At 45.1% G+C, this 18,831-nt stretch overlaps 1 protein-coding gene across 3 annotated transcripts in view; it reads right to left on the bottom strand.

Annotated features, from left to right (window-relative positions):
* The window catches only part of INPP5D (inositol polyphosphate-5-phosphatase D), a 79,459-nt gene extending 60,899 nt beyond the window's left edge, over positions 1 to 18,560 (bottom strand). For 2 of the 3 annotated variants that reach the window (XM_073360193.2, XM_073360192.2), the window contains exons 1-2: positions 16,315 to 16,537; positions 8,863 to 8,926 (exon numbers count right to left, since the gene is read on the bottom strand). In XM_073360193.2, the coding sequence (XP_073216294.1) occupies positions 8,863 to 8,926; positions 16,315 to 16,469 (219 nt within the window). In that variant the 5' untranslated portion in view covers positions 16,470 to 16,537. Of the gene's footprint in view, positions 1 to 8,862; positions 8,927 to 16,314; positions 16,538 to 18,353 lie in introns of those variants that run through there. The other variant, XM_073360194.2, reaches the window with a different exon arrangement.
* Positions 18,561 to 18,831: the final 271 nt, after the last annotated feature.

Consider the following 18,831-nt stretch of genomic DNA (forward strand, 5'->3'; position numbering starts at 1 on the left):
ATCAGGTTGCTGCCGGACCACAATTAGTGCATAGAACAGCCCTAGCACATTACATCGCTCTACCTTGGCCATTCTGTTCTGGTGAGATTTCAAAATGGCTAGTTTTTGCCTGACCCAGCAAAAAGTTAGCCAGGCAGGAAGCTCACTGAATGCGAGCAAGTTTCAGAGTAGCAGCCGTGTTAGTCTGTATCCGCAAAAAGAAATGCGAGCACTGTATCTCTAGAACAAACAGGGGCTTACAGAAAACCAGCCCCAAACCACTGAAAAGCGACTACAAAAAAAAAGGAATCAAACAGGGACAATGCAGGAAAAAATGAAACACTGTGTCTGAAGCCCAACAAAAAGTCACCCAGGGCCAGGGGCATCCTCCAGGCTGTATTAGGGAGATCACAGAGGATGGCATAATGCTGCACCTTGGTACACATACCACAGAGCGGCTTCTTGGCCCTGGTTGCAAAAGGAACATTCACCAAACCCTCCCAGGACAACAATCTGCCTGGTTGCACAAGGATCTCACCAGCCAGAGAGACAGCTAGTGAGTGGAACACAGGATTCTGCCTGGATGATCAATCCCTGAAATAACTTTCTGCAAATACTGAGCAGCCTGCTGAGGGAGCGCTGCCTTCTCCAACAAACGCACAGAGGGGATTCTGGCCTGAACAGCAAGAGCTGTCGCTGACCTCCAGCTTGCCCAACTAGGAACAATCAGGTGAGCCAGCCTGGTCAACACAGCCTGAGTAAAGGCAGAAAACAGGTTCCTGGAGGAGAGAGCTTCAGCGGGAAAAAGTGGGTTAAAAAACAGCGGCTCTTCCAAGAGCCATAAACTGGAAACTGCCTGGTCCAGCCAGGCACTTTGCAGAAGTTATCAGGCATTAAAATACCAATATAGAATGGGGGCAAATCTAGACTCTGTAATCGACCAGGTCCCATCACAAATAGGTGAGTGTCAAAGCCCATCACCCCCAGCACAATGGAGGAGAGAGAAGGCAAGGGACTTCCAGGTCAGTGGGGAGTCAGAGTACAGCAACCGCTGAACACCTGGAGACAAAAGGCTGCCACTTTGCTGACTAAATCAGTGAGCCCCTCGCCCCCTTCATCTAATGGCAGGAACAGCAAAGCAGGGCACAACCAGCAGTAAATATTCAAAAAAATGGTTACTATGCCTCTGTATCCAGCCCAGAAGGCCCAGGGGAGGATCCAGATTCAGTAGCCGATGCCACAATACCAAGGCCAGAAGATTGTTGGCAGTCAAAAGAGTCCAAGAAGGAGCAGTGTCATTTCTGCAGGCGACCTTACACATTCTCCTCTACCTCCTCCCAGTTCCTTAACATGAATTATTCAGATTCAAAACCGCACCCCCAAAACTTTAATCGCAGACGTGCCCCATTGCAATTGTTGGGGCAACACAGGGGGACTGCTGCGCTGCCAAGAGCCCAGTAAGATCAAATTGCTCTTAGCCCATTTAGTGCAGACAGAAGAGGCCTGGTCATACACTTGTAAACGAGTGCAAAGTGTTTGCACGGCCCTGTCAGATGTTATGAAAACTGAGATATCATCAGACAGGTGAGCTGCTGATCTGCTGATGATCCGTAGACTTTCTCCAAACCAAAAAAGAATCTTGTGGGAGGATCATCGTCATGCAGCTGAGTAAAATGGGCCCGAACAAGGGCTCATTGCACCTTCTCTTTCAACAAGCATCTCAGGAGTCAGTACTTTTCAGTTAAGGTCTGGTGAATCTGCACTGGGTTACTCCCATCAAAGTTGCCATAAAGGCCCAAGATGTCTCATTCCAGGGCACTCACAGCCTGATGCAAGGACTATGTGGCAGCCTGGGTAAGCTGCTAGCAGAACAGTTGGATCTGGACCTTCCCAACACCCCACTGCTGTCTCAGGGACTCAGACAGGGGTTTGTGCTGCTGACAATGCTCCCAAAACACAGTTAACACAATTCAAGTCCTGTAATAATATGGCATTAAAGTGGGAAGCACAGGCAGGAAGAGAGAGAGAGACGCACTGACAGAGAGAGAATGATGATCGGCCAAGTAAGTGGGAGAAGTAGAGAAGTGAACAAACATTCATGGTACAAAAATGATCCAGTTTAACCCCGGAGAAGAAGTTGGGAGTAGCTTTCAGCCAAGAGTCCTAACATCCCTTGATGTCCCAACGCCCTCTCCACTATGCTTTCTTACCAGGGGCCGCTGATGAGCCAGCAATACATGGGCAGGAACCCCTCAAATGACCAGGTCTCCACACAGGAAACATTTCATATTTTCAGAGGTAGCAAACACTGTATAATCTGCTCCATCTATGTGGTGCTTTAACATCAGGTTCAAGGGCTGTTCAGGGTTATTTAGAACCACACCCACCTGGCGCTGGAATTACATAACATGGCTCACACTTAGGTTCTTGCAGCCCAACATACTCATCCTGACAGCAGAAACTATTTTCTCACAATGGGAGAGATCAGACACTAGGGTCACTGAGAAGGAAGGGCGGCGGGGGGGAGCACTGGAAAAGTTACTTTAGTAGCAGGAGTAAACAAGGGAAAAACTGGAACAAAAGACTCCTTGACCCAGTGTCCTGTCCCAAATTATTCACAAACTGCTCCTGGGCCAGGAAGATTACTATAGATTTACTCATTTGAGCGGCAGATTTTATATTAGCACGGCCAATAACCTCACCTAAACTCAGCAACACTTCCTCCAGGGTGCAGGAGACAGCAGGCACACACTGACCCTCACACTTGCAAGTCAAACCACTAAACCTATCTACAGTGGACCCCCTGGAGAACCCACACACACACACCGCCGAAGAAAAAGGCGGTGGGGACAACACCACTAAAACAAAGGAATTGCAAACAACACAACAAAAACAAATCCAGACTATCAGAAACCCAACTAGTGCACACAGCACACACCAAACACTGCCTCACTCTCAGAAACTCCCACAAGAGCGTAGCTTTAGGGATAATCATGTTTCCCTAATTATTCTAACAGAGTTCCTTGTTCAGTATGAGATGAAAGCAACTCCTTCTGTGATACTTCACCATTGTCACATGACAGGGGGAACGGCAATGCAAGCTTCCAAATGCTCAGTCCTATTCTGGAGGGAGCCCCTTTAGCAATGAGTTCATAGTTCAGTCTCCATGCCTTTTCGATCCTTGGCCTGACTCCAGAGTCTGCCAACAAGAGTACCAACTGCGACAGCAGTTTTTGTGATGGTGACACTCATTCAGTAGGAACTAAAATGAGACCAACTCCTCTCAGATACAGTGATACTAAGTAAGGGCCTGACCCAGCCAACCCTTACTATTAGGCATTCACTACAAATGTCACCTGAAATGAGATCTGGCGGCCACTGAAGCAATACTAACTTTTTAGCATGCGTTACGTTCACCCAAAGAGGACAAGAGCCAACGGTAGCCATCTGGCTTACAATGTCAAGGCTACGTACTCTGTTTGATCTTGTCATTAAATGGTATCTCCCAGCAATGCTAGCCTTCTTGGTGCATACTAATATTGCATACTAATACCTGATATTTCGATAGAGTTTTATATACTCAAACCACTGTGCAGACATTAATTAAGCCTCACAACACCCTCCCGAGCAAGATAAAAATGTAAAGAGCTTTATGTGCTGTAAAAAAGCCTTCATTTTAAAATGGGGAGGGGGGGAGAGTGCTGAAATACATTGCCATCTGCAGGATGTGGTTCTGGGTCTCCCAAACCAATGAGGCCTCGGAGACCAGAAAATGACACACACAAGTCAGCAGTCTCAAGAAAGGAAGAAAAAGAGATGCTCATAATTTTTTAATTTCTTTTCACTTTCTGTTTGATGTGGCTTGGCCATGTATCTCATAGGACACCCTGAATACTCTCTGACACTAGGAGATTATGTGCAAGGCATTCTCAGATGTCACTTGCCCAATTTGGCTCCAGATATGACAGGCTAGAGAAGGTAGAGGGAATTTTATATCTATATCTCTCCTGCCCTTAGAGGGGGCCAGGGAAATATTTTTAGTCTTAGCTGAGAGCAACAAAGAGCCCTCATCTGTCTCTGCCCCAGACAGTTCTGCTAACATAAAGGCAAAGTTATGTTTGTTCATTCACAAAGAGCAACCAGTACATCAACCATGGACACGAGATAGCTCATTTCACAATTTTCCCAAAATAAAAACTCACACGGATTTTAATGGGCACCACAGCATCTATGGGAAGCTGGGTTAGCAAACTGTTGTAAAGCTGTTGAAGATATTGAGAGCTGCCAGCAGCTAAGTTATCCTATCTAATAAATACCTGCCACAACTGCAAAAATCCTGAAGAAATGTGTCCAAAGGTCTTTCCTGAACACAAAGATAAACTCCTCTCCAAAAATCACATATACTGGAATAGTCAGATGAGTTTAATCTCCCAAGAAACACAAAGAGTTTGTCTACATAAGGAAAATCAATATGAATTAACTAAAGGTATACATTTAAGGTGGATTAGTTAAACTGCATTACACCACCTGTATGGACACTCTCACTCAAAATTAAAGTGGTCTTAATTAGTTTAAGTCTGAATGGGAGTGTCCACAGAGAGGTCTAATGCAGTTTAACTAATCCACTTTAAATGTACACCTTTAGTTAATTCAGATTTACTTTCCTGCATGTCCTAGTGTAGACAAGCCCTAAGAAGTGGGTGAAGACAATGCTATTAGATAGATCTAATTAGAAAATGGAAATGCATGCACCTCCCCCATACTCAGAAAGATTAAAACAACTGTCAGAGACAACTTTAAGGGAGTAAGTAGCTTCACATCGTGGAAGAGGAAAAATACCCTAACATTTAGCATCACATGAATGCCATCCATGAAGGTGCAATATATTGTGTCTTTCATATTTGGTATTACCAATAAAGATATCCACTAGATTATGGCCCTGATTCCAAGAGCTGATCTGTACCGGGAAGCCACCTGCACCTGATTAATTTCAAATGGCCTTAGTGCAGGCATAATAATCTACCTGTGCACATTAGATTGCAGGATCAGGGCCTATATTTGTAAGTAACGTACACTGATCTCATCTCATGAGTCTTTCCTGTATCAATTTTAAAAAACAAAACAGACGTTAAAAGATTAAAACAATAGATATGTGTGTTGGCGCTCCTTTCTCAGGAGACTGGGACTGACAACTGCTGTACTGATTGCAATGATTTACTCATTCCACTGTATTTTTATACTCTTTTTTTAAATGACGGATTTTAAAAAGACTAAGTCACTCCCCTCACTTAATAGATATTACAGCATTGCACAGATGAATTCGACTTTTTGTAAGATGTCTTTCTAAATCACGTGAAGCATTTTGGATCAGACAAAAACTGAAGCAGGCAACCAAACATGGATTTGATGCCTGGCCCAGCTGGAGCAATGTGTCAAGATCAGAAGGCAGCAGCGCAGGACAGGAGATTTTTGCCCAGTCTCCGTTTGTTTTGACTATGCAGTTCACTTGACAGAAGAGGGCACATACCCTTGCTTTATCCCACAGATATAGAATAATGCATATTAAAAATGGGAGTATGCTGTGTTTTTGAAAACATGAATCAACAATACAGTGTATTTTAGCCCACCAAAACATACAAAGCTATGTTACCATAGTCCCTTTGCCTCCTATAGATCCATCAGAATCCCAACCAATCACGTTACAGATTCAGTGGAATCCCAGAAACTACTTTACACAGACCTTCATGATGATTGATGATTCCTGTAGAAACCTACTGGATTTTAGCAGATCACTCTCAAGTAGACCCAGTGGAATCTTAGTATCACTAACTGCATCCAGTGTCCACTATCAATAGATCCAGTGGACTCGGAGGGATCCCTCCTGACAGAGATCCAGTGGACTTAAAGGCTATGCCCATCCACTGATTCTATATATTTCCCAGTGAGCATTAACCCTCAGAAATCGAGCCACCAAATGAATACCTATTAAACCTGAATCTGGAGCTCGGGGTTTTACTTATCAGACAGAGAAACCTTCCCTGGAGGTTTAATTGTGCGTGGGATGGTGGGGTGCGGTTTTAGTTTGGTGTGCACATTATTTCAAGGCTGGGTGGGTAAATATATATTTTTCACGCTCTTGTTCACGATCATAAAGTGTGTTAGGAATTATGGAAGTGCAATAGCATTTCCCAGGTTAAGGCTGCACAAAGCACTCAAAGCCAGGATTAGATCTCTCTTGTGTATGAATAACACGTCTCCTCCCCAGATATGCAGCCCTCATTCTAAACACAAAGAAGCTTGCTTAAAATATTCAACTAAACTGCTAATTCATGGATGAGTGTTTATAGTTCACAAGAAGAAAACTGAGAAGAACAGTGGAGATAGGATATGGGCAAAAGGTGCAGCAGGGCATGGAGACAGGCTGAGGTCCTGGGAGCTGAGCTGGACGGGGCGCAGGGGAAACAGTTGGAGCTCCTCTGTTTAAAACTTTACACTGTGGGCACACAATGTTCTAACTGATGCTCCAGCTTCTCAAAGCTGGCTGACACCCTCAGGGCTGCTGCTGCTTCGAGTGAAAAGCTTAGAGCGGCAGTCACAGGAACTTGGCACGTTGGTTAAAGGCTTTCTCCATGGGATATGCAAAATTTTGGCTCCACATCCCCCCTTTCTGGTTACCCCCCCCCCCCCGCCCTTTCTAAACCCTCACAGCTAGGTGCCCAGCTCCAGCATTTACACTGGGGGGTTTTATATATATATATAAAAAAAATCAGGAAATTCCCATTCCCTAAAACAAACCTTTTATTTAGAGTTAAGGCTCCTTAACTGTATTTCCTCACAACACGCTAAAAAGTAAGGACACCATTAACTAGTCCTGGGTCCTAGTCCCAGCTCTGCACCGACCTGCTGCATGACCCTGGGCAAGCCATTACCACTCTGTGCCTTAGTTTCGCCCCACTTTGTCTGCTTTGTCTAGTTAGATTATAAGCTCTTCAGGCAGGGACCACCTCTCACGAAGTCTGTATCCAGCCCCTATCACAATAGGCCCCCAACTGCAGTTAGGACTTCTAGATACTATTGTAATATAAATAATTAGGGCTGTCGATTAATCGCAGTTAACTCAGGCGATGTATTAAATATTTTGGAATGTTCTTCTACATTTTCATATATATTGACAAAGAGATTGCACTACAGTACTTGTATGAGGTGAATTGAAAAATACTAATTATTTTGTTTATCATTTTTACAGTGCAAATATTTGTAATCAAATATACACTTTGATTTCAATTACAACACAGAATACAATATATATGAAAATGTAGAAAAACATCCAATTTAATACATTCAATTGGTATTCTATTATGTAACAGTGCGATTAAAACTGTGATTAATTGCGATTAATTTTTTTAATCATGATTAATTTTTTTGAGTTAATCGCATGAGTTAACTGCGATTAATTGACAGCCCTCAAATACTATTTATTTTGGTTTTTTACAGTGCAAATACTTGTAATCAAAAATATTTATATTCTGTGTTGTAATTGAAATCAATATATTTGAAAATGCAGAAAACATCCAAAAATATTTAAATGGTATTCTATTATTGTTTAGCAATGCGATTAATTGTGATTACTTTTTTTTAATTGCTTGACAGCCCTATAAATAATAATAGCAACCATGCCCAACACAAGACCAACCCCAAGCACTGATCTATTGCCATCATGGCATACAACCACTTCAGTACTCTAATCTCCTCTCTAGCATGCTTATTTTCACTTAAACACCCTTAGTGAACCCAGCAAAAATCAAAGTCACACTGCACAAACTTAACTTCATCCTGCCACCTTATTAAACAATGTATCAGGAGTGTACCGATGAAACAGTGCACATACCAATAATGTGTGTATATAGCTTTCTTTCATTGTATTGCCTGGGTGAGATGATTTTTTTAACAGTCCCAATGTAAACCTAAAGTAGAATCTGTGTTATCCAAAAGGTCCAGCTCAAACAGGGATCTCCTTATGCTAGGCACTATACAACATACAGGCCCAAAGTTCATACTATCTAAATTGGCAAGACAAAGGGTTGGAGAGGGAACAGAGGTGGAATGACCTGTGAAAGGTCACACAACTGGTCACTGACAGTTGGGAACAGAAACCAGCTGAGAGTCCCAATGCACTGGATTAAACTGCCTCTTAAATTCTGAGTCTGTAGTTCACTTTGTCTTCTCTGCCTGGTGCAAGGTGTGTAGAGATGCTAACTTTGTGATTTTAGCATGCTAACTGTCATTAAGTTATTAAATAACATAGTACTAGAAGGCTGGAGTTCAGGTCGTTCACTGCAGTGTGACTTTTCAGTTACTTGATGTGTGCACAGTGAGCAGTTGTATTGTTGAATTGAAAGCAGATGTGTCAGAGAGGTTATTAGTGTACTGCTACGGTGGAGTATCGTGGTAGAAGTGGGCTTAGGCTTGGAGAAGGAGATTAGTCTTGGGTTCAGTGTGAATGTTGCTTTGATGAATACAGTTAATTGTTTTAGTGTAAGAGCCATGGTGAAATGATACATATGAGCAATCTTAAGTGTCAGGGCTTGTCTATGCCGGACATCACCACGCGGCAAGCCAGGATGTGAATCTAGTTTGTTGTGCAGTAGCGTCCAACGTGAAGATTGCTATAGCACACTACAAATTCTGTAGTGTGCTTTGACATACTTTCATTTCAAACGGCAGTAAAGCGAAGTGCGCTTGGAACTTTTAGAGCACTGTAGTAGGGTCCATATGGGGCTGTAGATTTGCATTCTGGCTGGCTGTGCACTAAAGTCCCATTCAGACAAGCCCTAAGCCAGATACATATCTGTGGTATGGTGTCTGCATTCAAATATGTCTTACCTGGACAATTAGCTTATTTTCTTTATTGGGTAGAATCCTGTAGGTATAAACGCAATTCTGGAACCTGGAACAGATTGGAGGAGAGGTTGTTAGAACATAGCTATGGGGGAATCTTATCATAGCATCATTCCATAACAACAGAAATTGAATGGAAGACTCTGACATAGACTGATGACTTAATAAGAACATAAGAATGGCCATACTGGGTCAGACCAATGGTCCATCTAGCCCAGTATCCTGTCTTCTGACAGCAGCCAGTGCCAGATGTTTAAGAGGGAATAAATAGAATAGGGCAATAATCAAGAGATCCATCCCGTCGTCCACTCCCAGCTTCTGACAGTCAGAGGTTTAGGGACACCCAAAGCATGGGGTTGCGTCCTTGACCATCTTGGCTAATAACCACTGATAGACCTATCCCTCTGTGAACTTATCTAATTCTTTTTTGAACCCACTTATAGTTTTGGCCATCACATCCCCTGGCAATGAGTTCCACAGGTTGACTATGTGTTGTGTGAAGAAATACTTCCTTTTGTTCGTTTTAAACCTTATGCCTACTAATTTCATTGGGTGATCCCTAGTTCTGTGTATTATGTGAAGAGGTAAATAACACTTCCTTATTAGCTTTCTCTACACCATTCAAGATTTTATAGACCTCTATCAAATCCCACATTGGTCGTCTCTTTTCTAAACTGAACAGTCCCTGTCTTTTTAATCTCTCCTCATTTGGAAGCTGTTCCCTACTCCTACATATTTTTGTTGCCCTTCTCTGTACCTTTTCCAATTCAAATATATCTTTTTTGAGATGCGGAGATCAGAACTTCATGCAGTATTCAAGGTGTTGGCATATCATGATTTATGTAGTTGCATTATGATATTTTCAGTTTTATTATCTATCCCTTTCCTAACGGTTCCGAACATTCTGTTCACTTTTTTGACTGCTGCTGCATGTTGGGCAGTTGTTTTCAGAGAAATATCCACAGTGACTCCAAGATCTCTTTCCTGAGAGGTAATAACTAATTTAGACCCAATCATTTTATATGTATTGATGGGATTATGTTTTCCAATGTGCATTACTTTTCACAAGGGTTTCAAATATCTGTTCATTTCCTGAGGACATATTAATTAACAAAATCCTACAGTGCTTAAGTTTGGGGGCACTTCATCATGTTGTAGAGGCCACATCAGAAAGTGATGATGGACTCCTCTTCAGAGTGAGTTGTTCAACTCCCCTGCTGGCCAGAAAAAAGAAAACAGCACCTAGCTCTGGCTGCCAGAAGAGTGTGCATGCCCGAAAGGAACGAAAAGGGAGAAATCCCAGACACCAGGCCAAATTCAGAGTTGAATGAGTAAATCAAAGGGTTGGTCTACACACAAACTTGTTTAACTAATTTAAATTGAATTGCAATAGGATATTTTTATTCTGAAGTAAGAGTACATACAGAGACCTGCACTGAAATAACAATGGGTATGAGTTGAAACTCACTTGATTATTTTAGTGCAAGTAGAACAGCCATAAACCACACTTTCTTCTACCACCTCCCCAGGGTGGACAGTAAATCAAATTAGACTTACCCTGACTTTGCCCCACTCTGTGGCCTAAACTCATTTGCACCAGACAGAGATGAAAACAGAACCGGACCCCTATCTAAAGGGGGTACTCAGTCTTTGTCCAACGAGGGACACATCAACAACTTGTCAAGAGCTGGAAGTCCAACCTGATGGCAGAGCCGTGCAGAATGTGCAGCCTTCCTTGATGGCTGCTGAATTTTGCTGAACTCACATAATGCCTGGGGTGGGGGTGGGAGGCTGCTCCCAGCAGTATGGAGGAATACATGTTTATTTACTTTCCAGTGGTTACAGATGTGATCCAACAGCTCTCAGCACCTGCCCAGCACTAAGTTAAAACACACTCCACAAACTGGCTCTCTACCAACAAAGGACACAAATTTCAACCCCATTTCCCTCCAAAAACTAATCTCAATTCTGTTTTAGCATCCCCAGGGGCAAAACAGATAAGGCTTGCAGCCCATCTCCAGAGGGTCAGGAAAGGTGGTCTGTGGTCAGCCTTCCCGAGGAGGAGGGTTGGCTGATGCATACCGACATACTTGTCTCCTTTGTGATTTGGTATATATGTTTATTCAAACTAGGCTTTTCTGAATCACATCAAGAGAGAGCGAGAGAGAGATTCCTTAGGGGTTATACAGCCTTGCATTTGGAGTCAGACAGAGCATAAAACCAAGTTACTCATACACTGAGGTGAGATTTTCAATGCTGACTACAGGATTTAGCCACACAGCTCCCTCTGAACCTGGGTTCTTTTAAGCAAGATGCACAAGAAAAGAGCTGGAACGCCCTTCAGAGCGCAGCGCCACCCCACAACAGGTCTGAGGGCTCATTGCGAAGTGATCTGAGATGTTCACGCACCTACCCACGTCTCTTCAGTGCTCCCAGACCCAGCCAGGGGCAGTTCATCAGCTATCAGAGCTCCTTTAACGTCAATGGAGCGATGACAGTTGACACCAGTTGGGGATCTCCCCGCTAGGAGTGGGATTTGGTTTTGTTTTTATCTGTCAATGCAGAACTCTTCCACCACTTCCTCCTGCAGATATGCAAAAAGGGGCTGAGATGAGAACAGTGCTGATTATGTAGCTGATGAGAGAAAATTTGTGTGTATGGAGATTATGAAACTGATAAACAAACCAGCTCAATGACTATCAGGCCATCAAAGCACACTGGGTGCACAATCAGGTGGCAAGCACCGGCTGTCAGAGGTTGTTGTTATGTAGTATTAGAGAGATTTAACCAGAGGAACATCTACAGGGAAAGCTAATAAAGGGCTATAAGGTGATATATGAATGGTATGAGCAAAAGTGGCTCTCCCTGTGGGAATCCTCCTTAGCAATCTCATGACTCAGCCATGCACAAATGGAGAATGTCATGAATCAGTCGGCTAACAACCTCCATTTATCTGCCTTGCTTTGTTGTTATAACTTCATTGCTCTTAAGCTTTTAGCTCTTAAGCACCAGGACTGCTCCACCGTTGGTCCTAGATACTTTCACTTTTCACCTAAAAAGATTCTCTTTGAGATGTTTCTTAAGAATGTTTTTAGAAAAAACCACAAGCATTGCTGATCTTGGACATATTGATGGTATATGCAGCACCCATCAAAGCAATTTCCTGAGGCTAAATGTGTCCCAACATGCTTCCTCATCTGTCTCCTAGCTCCCTCCCCTGCACGAGCTCCTGAAGGCAAAAGAGGGAAAGGGGAATGAACGCATATTTCCTCTCCTCTTCCAGTGTGGCTTAGGCCTTGCTGCAAATCAGAACTGCTCTTTACTGTGTATATTATGGTAGCAGCTATAGGGCCCAACCAAAATCAGGACCCTGCTCTGCCAAGCACTGTACAGATACACAGTGAGACGGGAAACCCCCCCTAGGAATTCAGCTAATACCAGTGTGGACAGATCACATGTGCTACCCTCAGATATTGGAGAGATATTGGATACAACTCTGCTCACCTTCTTTCAGACCATCACTGAGCCGATCAGCAACTGGTAACAAGGAAAACAAATAACCAGCTCTCACTGAGTGCTTTTCATCCAGAGAATTCTAAGTCACAAAGGAAGTCAGCATCATTATGCCCATTTTACAGTCCCAAGGACTTTTCAGCATGTAGAATATGCTGCATGGCTTAGTCTCCAATAAGAGGCCAAAGGAGGTGGCAGCATGAAATGTCTTTAATTGGAGACATGTCCTGGAAAGAGTGGAATTTTCTTTTGTCAGAAGGATCAAGTCCTCTTCATCCACTGTATTCTAATTGGTTTCAGCACCAAAATGAGCTTCTGTACATGCCAGTGCCTTCAGGTGTATGAAGGGAAGCACTTCCCACCTCAAAACATCCGCTCTTTATCACACCCAACACCCCAGCTTTTTCCAGTTTCATTGCCCAGTAGATGAGGGCAATACTGGTCCATCCAGGTCTTGGTGCCTTTGTGTTTGGGACAAACTCTCTAAGAGGTGCTAAGTCCTGCAAGGGAGTTTCTTTTTGGGTTTCCTGGAAGAAATCCTTATCATTGCCAAATGGCTTCACAGTGCTACATCTGAAGAGTTCCGACGCACGAACTTCCAACCTAGTGATTTTGCAGATATTTGTTAGCGCTGCTTTCAATTGGTACATGATCTAGAGCCATTGTATCTGGTCTTTAAAATAGTGATTTTCCTAGAAGGATCTTAAAGGAAAGCCATGGGTTTTTAATAAAGACACACAAGGAAAATACAGTCTTCCCCCCCGTAGCTTCCCTCCCTGTCTAACTGTTTATGTTTTCCATCATCTTGAACAAAAGCACATCAAGACAGAAGGTCCCAGTGGAGGGATAATGCTAGTTTCAGACACAGCTGCTGTTAAACCCTTTCTGAGTTCATGAGCTAGGCAATCATTTCCCGTTGAATTCCTTGAGTGCAAGAACTCAGTAGTCATTTCTAGTTAATAAACGGGCAAACCAAGCGTTCCAGTAACATGGAAAGAAGAAGAATCACTCTGGTCCTTGCCTTTCCTGGGGCAATCAAGTCATAAGGATTAGACTACAGAACAGAGGATGAAAGTGTCTGGAGGAGGGCATTCACTGTGTATTTGCTGTTTGTACAATTTGTCTTCTAAGTTCTATTTTGCTGCTGTCGGAGCAATAAAAGAAGGGAAGGCATTATTACTTACACACACACACCCTCGGTCTGTCATTATTCAAATAATTATTTTCCTGCAACATCCCTCCAGGAAAATCTATTTGGCTCAGCAGGATAAAAAATTATTCAAGTCCCCATTCTAATTTCAATGGAGCTGCTAGATGAATATTAGCTCTGGCTGGAGAATGACAGGTCTGCTTGGTGACAACTTTTGAAGTGCTGAAGTTTGTTTTCGCTCCATATTAGAACCTTTTGAATGTTTTTGCAAAGCAGAATTGTGTCGAAATATTTGGTTTTGTATCCAAAAGGTCAGGGTTTTTATTTGGTTCTCTTTTTCTCTTGGCTCAGAAGAGACCAGAGCGCCCTGGAGCTCAGACATCTTCCTGTTGAAAACTTAATCAAAATTGATACGACTCCACAAAACATCTCGGCTTTGACTAATCATCATATTTCGATAAAAACATATTTAGTTGAAAATGTTCCGAGCAGCTCCAGTAAACATGAGAAGCACTTTACCCTTAACACTGAGAAACTGGGATGGTTTGTTGTTACCACCCGAGCTGGGAGATCTATTCCCAGTGAACAATTTATTCAGCATGTTTAGTCCCTATTCTCTTAGTGAATTATCCACCAGCAGACTTGATTTTATAAATTGTCCCAGTAATCGACACATGGGTTGGGTGACACATTTTGGCCTATAATTTGCTTATGACCTGTCCACCCACGACTACTGCTTCAAGCATTCTCTCTTCCTAATTTGCTATTTGTGCTGCATGATTGGTCATTGAAGTTATGTGGCCTGAGATTTTCAAAAATGGGGGCTTACAGTGAGGTTCTTAGTAGTATATTTAGGCACCTAAATAACAAGTGGCCTGAATTTCAAAAGTGCTGAGTGCCTAGCAGCTCCCAATGACTTCAGAGAAAGCTGCTGGTGCTCAGCACCTCTGAAACCCAGCCCACTTATTTAAGCATCTAAATATGGACTGAGGAGCCTGACTTTTGGCCCCCATTTTAGACAACTTTGGTCACCATGTTGTTTCTGTTCCCTGATTCCTTGTCTCTCAGAACTGCGCAAAGGGCTTTCAAAGATGGCTGCGGAAACGCTTCAGAGGGAAAACTGATGCAAATATTCGCAGCTTCCTAGTGTCTGCAAACAGTATTTTGTTTGTGTGTGTGTTTGTTCAAAGCAAATAAAAGGGATCTTGCAAGCGCCCCTGAAGAAGCCAATTTGTGCTATTTATTCCAAGTTATAGTTCAGGAACAAGTGACTTTGGCACCAGCTCTAAATTACATGCAGACAATCCCCAACCCCAGAGATGTAAATGTTCCATGTCTGCAGACACCCATCCTCCCTCTGCCCCCCATACACAAACACACCTACCAAACACTCCCTGCCCTCCACATGCACATCCCTTCCTTCCATATGCCACCCTCTCCACACACACGCATGCTCTCCCCACTGTGCACTCCCCTCTCTGCACCACCACCATCCCATTACCATCCAACATATGTGCAGGAGGACATGCTAGCCTGCCCCATGCACTCTTTCTGAGACTCACACTCTCCATCATGTATTGTACTGTCCCCAGAAGCTGGAGCTCAAAGGTGGACGGTTAGACCACAGCTCAAGCAGCAGCTCCTCTTTTTAGAACAGAGACAAATGTACTTTAAAGAGGAAGCAGCAGCAAGAAACCTGCTTGTTATTTGGTTACTAAGAAAAACGTGGTGAGATTTTTTTAAAGTCTGTTCCCAGCAGCTGTGAAATGAAATGATTGTTAGGCCTGGGGTCCTAGCAGGCTAATTTGATTTCTCATAGGCTGACACCATCTTTGGATGGTTTATACACAACAAATCTTGCTTCTTGGCAGGGGGTTAGACTAGATAACACTTGTAGTCCCTTTTAGCCCTATGATTCTATGGCATGATGGTTCTCTGCGACAAAATTTAAAAAGTCTCAAACTCTTGAATCTGATCTCTCTCTCTGCCTCAGCCTCTCCTGACACCAACTATATCAGCTGCACTCAGTCAAACAAGACCAGAGCCATTGATCTCTCCAATTCAATCCCTAATCTTCATTCCAGGGGAAGGGTCTTTGACTTGGAGTGAAATAGCTGCTAAGGACACTGGGAGATTTCCCCTCCCCCCCCCCCCCCCCCCCGTTTTTACCATCCTTAGAACCCTGCATCCTCTGTAGGACCACGTCCCTGTTCAGGCTGAATCAGAGACAGCCTCTGTAAGGACCAGTGTTGGCACACAAAGCTACCTGCACATTTGCAGTACACCTGCCAGACTGAAAAAGGCATTTACTGACCAACCTGCGGTGTCAAACATGTGCTGAGCTCTGAGTATTTCAATGGGAGAGAATGCCTGGTGGGCGCCATGCTCAGGGTTTTTTTCCCCCCACTCCAAAGAGAACAAGACCCAAGTGGGAGGGTCATTCAGACAGACCAGAGATAACAGGATGGTTCCCCATCTCTGAACGCATCGATCCATGAGACATCCTTGGATTTTTGTCTCCTTTTGGATCAGGGGTTTTTGGCCTCCCCTCACTAGTGTGGTTTGTTCCACAACAACTGTCACAAATGTGGTTTCTTTCAATCCCCTCCATCACACTCTGTGGCCAGGCCAGGTTAAACCTACCACACTGGTAGGTCGCACCTTCCTGATAGGTGGGGTGGCTGTGTCTCTGTGCTGGGGAGGAGGTAGGGGTAGTCCCTACACAGAGCGGGCAGGAGCAATGGAGCCCCACGAAAGGTAAGAGCTATACTTACAGAACACAGAGCGCGTACGCTGAGGAGATCGACTCACTGGCCCGCACTAGGAAGCTGCCATCCTTTCCCACTTTGGAGAGCAAGTCCTCAGCCTTGGAGCGAGTGATGTTCCCATGGTACCAGCACCGATCCATTGCCAGAGCTGGAGGAAACATTATTGACAATCCAGCAGTCAGTGTTTAGAAGCTGCCAGAGCCGTTCGTGTGTCTCAGTAACACTCAGCAGCTGCAGCTCACCAGCTTCCTGTTTCAATGGTACAGAGAGGGAAAGGAAACCAAGCCGAGGACGACTTCCTCAGAAATCAAACAGCTCAGAGTGAGCATGACACGTTCCTCCAACCTCCGCTCCCCCTCAACACTGTAACTCAAGTGGTTAACCACCTGTGTCCCCCCTATTCTGCATCAGAAAGTCCCAGCCAGGGGCGCAATTCTGCTCCCCCACTTTGGAGCAGCTTCATGGACTTCACTGGAATTTCCTTTGATTTACAGCACTGTAACTGAGAGCTAAGCCAGGTCCTCTCTTTTTCCATCCCTATCCTTCCTCCTCTCTCACTTTCCCTGCCTCTGTCCAGTGGTTAGGGCCCTAGCCTAGGGGTTGGGAGACCAGGGTTCAATTCCCAGCTGTGCCACAGATTTCCTGGGCGACCTTGCACAAATCACTTAGGCCTGGTCTGCACTTGAAAATTAGATCAACCCAGCTACATCACTCAGGACAATGAAAAATTTCACACCCTGAGCACCGCAGTTATGTCAACCTAACCCCCAGTGTAGATGCGGCTACATCGATGGAAGAATTCCTCTGCCAACCTAGCGACCGCCACTTGGAGAGGTGGACTGCCTTACTTCTATGGAAAATGCCTGTCCGTTGAAGGAGGAAGCATCTATACTACAGCAGCAGACCTAGAGCAGCTATAGTATAGACCAGGAGTGGGCAAACCATGGTCCGAGTGCCACATATGACCTTCCAGCCGGTTTAATCCAGCCCTCGAGCTCACGCTGGGGAGTGGGGTCTGGGGCTTGCTCTGCTCCCATGCTCCAGCCAGGGAGCGGGGTCGGAGGCTGCTCTGTGTGTGCACGCTGAGGCTCCCGGAAGCAGCAGCATGTCCCTCCTCCGGCTCCTACATTTACGGGCAGCCAGGGGGCTCTGCACGCTGCCCCCACCCCAAGCGCCACCCCCACAGCTCTCATTGGCCGGGAACTGTGGCTAATGGGAGCTGCAGGGGCTGCAACTAGGACGGGACAGTGCGCAGATCCACCTGGCAACACCTCTGCATAGGAGCTGGAGAAGGGACATGCTGCTGCTTCCAGGAGCTGCTTGAGGTAAGCGCCGCCTGCACCCCTGCCCGAGCCTGGAGCCCCCTCCTGCACCCTGAAATCCTCATATCTGGTCCCACCCCAGAGCCCACCCCCCCAGCCAGAGCCCTTTTTCCCCCGTGCCCCAACCCCCTTCCCCTGCCCTGATCCCCCTCCCACCCGCTGAACCCCTTGGTCGCAGCCTGGAGCACCCTCCTACACCACAAATCCCTCATCCCGAGCCCTCACCTCCAGCCGGAGCCCTTGACACCTCCCCACCCCCCGCACCCCAACCGCCTACCCCAGCCTGGAACCTCCTCTCACACTCTGAACTCCTCATTTCTGGCCCCACCCCAGATCCCACACCCCCAGTCAGAGCCCTCACCCCCTCTTGCATCCCAACCCCAATTTCGTGAGCATTCATGGCCCACCATACAATTTCCATACCCAGATGCGGCCCTCAGGCCAAAAAGTTTGCCCACCCCGCTATAGACAGACCTTAATCTCTCTGTAACACAGTTCCCCCTGTGTACAATGGGGATAATAGCACTGGCTGGCCTTACAGGGTGATGGGAGGGTAAATACATTGAAGGCTGTGAAGCACTTTGAGAGCTACTGATGACAAGTGCTGTGTAAGAGCTAGAGATTATTATTTCCCCTCTTACCCACCAAAGGCCCCTTAGGAGACTAAACAATAACAGGATTATTAGCATTGGGCTTGCTGTCCCCAGAGCGCTCCTTTCTTACCTGCTGTATTGCTGCTTTAATCTTCAATACAATCTGACCTGAAAATCTAGCAGGGTGTCATATGGCACTTGAAGGAACCTTGTAAACTATGCCCAGCCTGCGTGGAAACAAGTCAGTCTTACAGGCAAACTTTGTCCTGGGATCTGGTGACAACAACTGCACATCTCCCTCTGTGACACAGCGTTAGTCGCACTCAAAGGTAAGTCAGACCCCGAAAGCCCAAGGTGGGATGGGACAGAAACACTTGGCCAGTCTGCAAAGGGAGAGGGAGGCTGGTGCTTTCACTTCCCCTTTCTTTGTCTATACATGGCTTCTTTAGGTTCCTGTCCCACCCCTGTGCTCACTTCATGGCATGCTCAGTGCTAGTCTCCAAGGCAGTGAACATGACAACCGAGGGTGTGTCTACAGCAAGCAAACAGGGACATTGCAGAGACACTGACTGTGTGACATGTTTGGTTGTCTGACCCGTACTTACAAC

Source organism: Lepidochelys kempii, chromosome 9, assembly GCF_965140285.1.
Source record: "Lepidochelys kempii isolate rLepKem1 chromosome 9, rLepKem1.hap1, whole genome shotgun sequence".
NCBI classification, from domain to species: domain Eukaryota; kingdom Metazoa; phylum Chordata; order Testudines; family Cheloniidae; genus Lepidochelys; species Lepidochelys kempii.